This window comes from Morone saxatilis, unplaced genomic scaffold (genome assembly GCF_004916995.1).
Source record: "Morone saxatilis isolate NCDOM2014 unplaced genomic scaffold, NCSU_SB_2.0 Contig16, whole genome shotgun sequence".
NCBI lineage: Eukaryota > Metazoa > Chordata > Actinopteri > Moronidae > Morone > Morone saxatilis.
The window spans coordinates 26,640,696-26,643,538 of record NW_023339718.1 but is presented as its reverse complement, the minus strand read 5'-3'; the positions used below and the strand labels follow the sequence as shown (position 1 = coordinate 26,643,538).

Genomic DNA, 2,843 nt, shown 5'->3' with positions numbered 1-2,843 from the left:
TGTCTCCTCCTTCACTGTAAAGTCCATTCTCAGTGGATGTGCACTGGTGGCTTCAAGTTTCTACATCACACTGTACAAGTTGATACTGGACCAGCACTGACTTGTTTTCTATGCCCTGTTTATGATGTTGTATGTTGGTATGCAACACTGCCAATTATAGAAACAGGATTAAAAGGATTAATAGAAAGTCTGGTTCTATAATTGGTTTTGACTGATGATTTTATTAGAGAAGATTTTGGAGAAAATAGTTCAAATGTATTTCCAGACAACCATTTGGTTGACCAATAATAACCTAATATAGAGAGCATTCAGGGCAGGACTCACCTTGTGTCCTCTCCTGAGCTGTTCTGAAGTGCATTCGGGGGTGGAGGTGGGTTGGCTGGGGGTCCAAAGGCTTTCTGAGAAGTGGCATTCATTTCTCCTACCTGCTCTCCATCATCCACACTCTCCTTGTCCACGCCACCGCTCACTGCAGCACTACTTTCTGACACGGGTTCCTGTGCATCCTCAGGTGGTGAGCTCTCATCAGGTTTATCATCTGGATCTGCAGACTTCTTGGTGTCTTCTTCCTCTGTAGAGGAGTCAGGACCAGAGTGTTCTGCCTGCTTCGACTGTACTTCAGCCTCTGTAGAGGAGTCAGGACCAGAGTGTTCTGCCTGCTTCGACTGTACTTCCGCCTCTGCTTTGGTCTCCAGCGGTTTCGATTCAGTGGATGAAACTGGATGAAGATCAGTGGCCGCCAATCCCTCTACCTGGCTTTGTGTCTTCAACTCCTTCTCTGCTGCTTCTTCCTGATCCATCTGAGTCTCACCAACTTGGTGAGAAGCCAATTCAGCAACATGTTGTTCTTCCTCTTTGACTTCTCTCTCTCCATTCACATGTACATTCTGATGAGGTTTCTCCTCTCTCTCCTCTCTTTGTTTCACATCATCACTTTCTTCTTCCTCCTCTTCCTCTGCTTTCTCTTCATTCTTACTCGATTTCAGTGAAGACCTGTCTGTGCCACTGAGCAGCTGCAGGGTTACATTCTGGAAACAAAAAATATGCTTGCCACTTGTGTTTTGTTGGGCAAAATCAAATGTCGTCAACTTCATAGGTAAACATTATTTAAAGCTGACAACACTTGGTTTACAACTGCATAACGTGATATATACCACTAAATATATGTGAATTAACCCTTCATAAGTCCCGCCCCTTTTTGCTCTGTGCTCCAATAACAGTGGAGCAAGCCTTGGTAATAATAACCTTGGTCAACTGGGGAAAAGATAAATGTGACACACACATCACCATTTGGCTCTAGTCAAAGTCACTCAAATCCCCACAATGCCCATACATTATGTTATGGCTGATCAGTGTAGTCATATCTTAAGTTAGCTAGCTAATGCTATCAAAATGCTAGCTAACTAGGAAGTTTACATCAGTCTTTAGCTAGCTAGTTACATTTGAAAACGCTAGCTCACAATCTAGCTTAGTTACGTCTTGCTAGTTAGCAAACATTTTTAAAATGTCACTTATCTTTTAAACCTCTTTAAAATGTGTTTGTCTTTTCAATAAAGATGAGCCTATCACATAACATATCAGGAAAGGAGAAAGTTTGCTCAACTGTTATTTGAGCAGAGCAAAAAGGGGCGGGGCTTAGAAAGGCTGAATTGAACACCTTTTTCCATCCATATATCTCTATTATTTTGTCCATTTGCTAAACATGCCATTAATCTAATGTATTTTATTGCCTGACACTTCTACTGTCACAGAAAGGCTGCTTTGGCATTTCTTGGCAAAAGTACTCACCTTAATGGTAGTGACAATCACCCCCAGCACAGCCTGGCCACTGTAAGATTCACTCAGGTCAAACTCTCCTCGCAGAGAATGAAACACTCCGTTCATCACACGTTTCACCTGCAAGTACACAAGACACAACTGTCCTCACTTTCACTGCTTGTGCATTGGTTTTCAACTTTTTGGCAACAAAACATGAACAAATAAATGAATACCCTGCCAATAGAAAGCTCATGACATAAATAATTTTAAAACTCTTTAACTGAAAAAAAAGATTTGTTGTTAAAATGCTTGAATTTACATAATATGTTGCTTTTGTTTACAAGGCTGTCAAAATTACAAAGAATTATTTTCATAGATTTATAGATCTTTTTGTTATAAAATAGTGCTTAAAACGCTATCTGAAATACTATAATAGGAATACCTATCCTAATGCAGTCCAAGAAAAGAACTTAAATAAATCCTACATTTATGAAGGAACGTTCATCATATTAATTATGTTATTTCATTGGAAATATCAACATCATATTCCGATTGTGTTTCAACTGTGTCAGATACACAGAAAACAAATAAACAACCCCTTATTCGTTTCTTTGTTTTGAAAATAAAATATCAAACGGTAAAATTACCCGTTTTGTTTCCCATGTTTATAAATGGTGGTTGATAGTAGATGTTGGTTCTCATTTCAAAATGAAAATCAGTTGGCCACAAAATACACTGACATCTTGAGGAGGAAATGTGTTACCACTGATCATTTTTGTTATTCACTTTCACAGTGACTAAGTTACAGTCTTCTCATGAAAGATGGAAAACTGCATCCTCATTTCAATTGTTTCCCTTGTGCATGACTATGTGTGTGTGTACATGTGACTCCTCACCTCAGCTGCAGTGTCTCCTGAACTCTCCTGCTCTACCAGTTTCTTCTCCAGTTCAGCCACTCTTCTTTCCAGTTCCTCCTTTACAGCTACTCCTTGCTGCTCTAAGGCTGTGTACTGAGAGAGTATAACATACAGTGAGTGTGTGTGAGTGTGTGTGTCTGTGTGTGTGTGAGTGTGTGTGTCTGTCTG

The 2,843-nt window shown here is 39.9% G+C and overlaps 1 protein-coding gene across 3 annotated transcripts in view; it reads right to left on the bottom strand.

Moving 5' to 3' along the window:
• The window catches only part of fkbp15b (FKBP prolyl isomerase 15b), a 19,189-nt gene that overhangs the window by 1,369 nt on the left and 14,977 nt on the right, over positions 1–2,843 (bottom strand). For all 3 annotated transcript variants that reach the window (XM_035658659.1, XM_035658660.1, XM_035658661.1), the window contains exons 25-27: positions 2,655–2,768; positions 1,789–1,896; positions 325–1,028 (exon numbers count right to left, since the gene is read on the bottom strand). In XM_035658659.1, the coding sequence (XP_035514552.1) occupies positions 325–1,028; positions 1,789–1,896; positions 2,655–2,768 (926 nt within the window). The remainder of the gene's footprint in view (positions 1–324; positions 1,029–1,788; positions 1,897–2,654; positions 2,769–2,843) is intronic.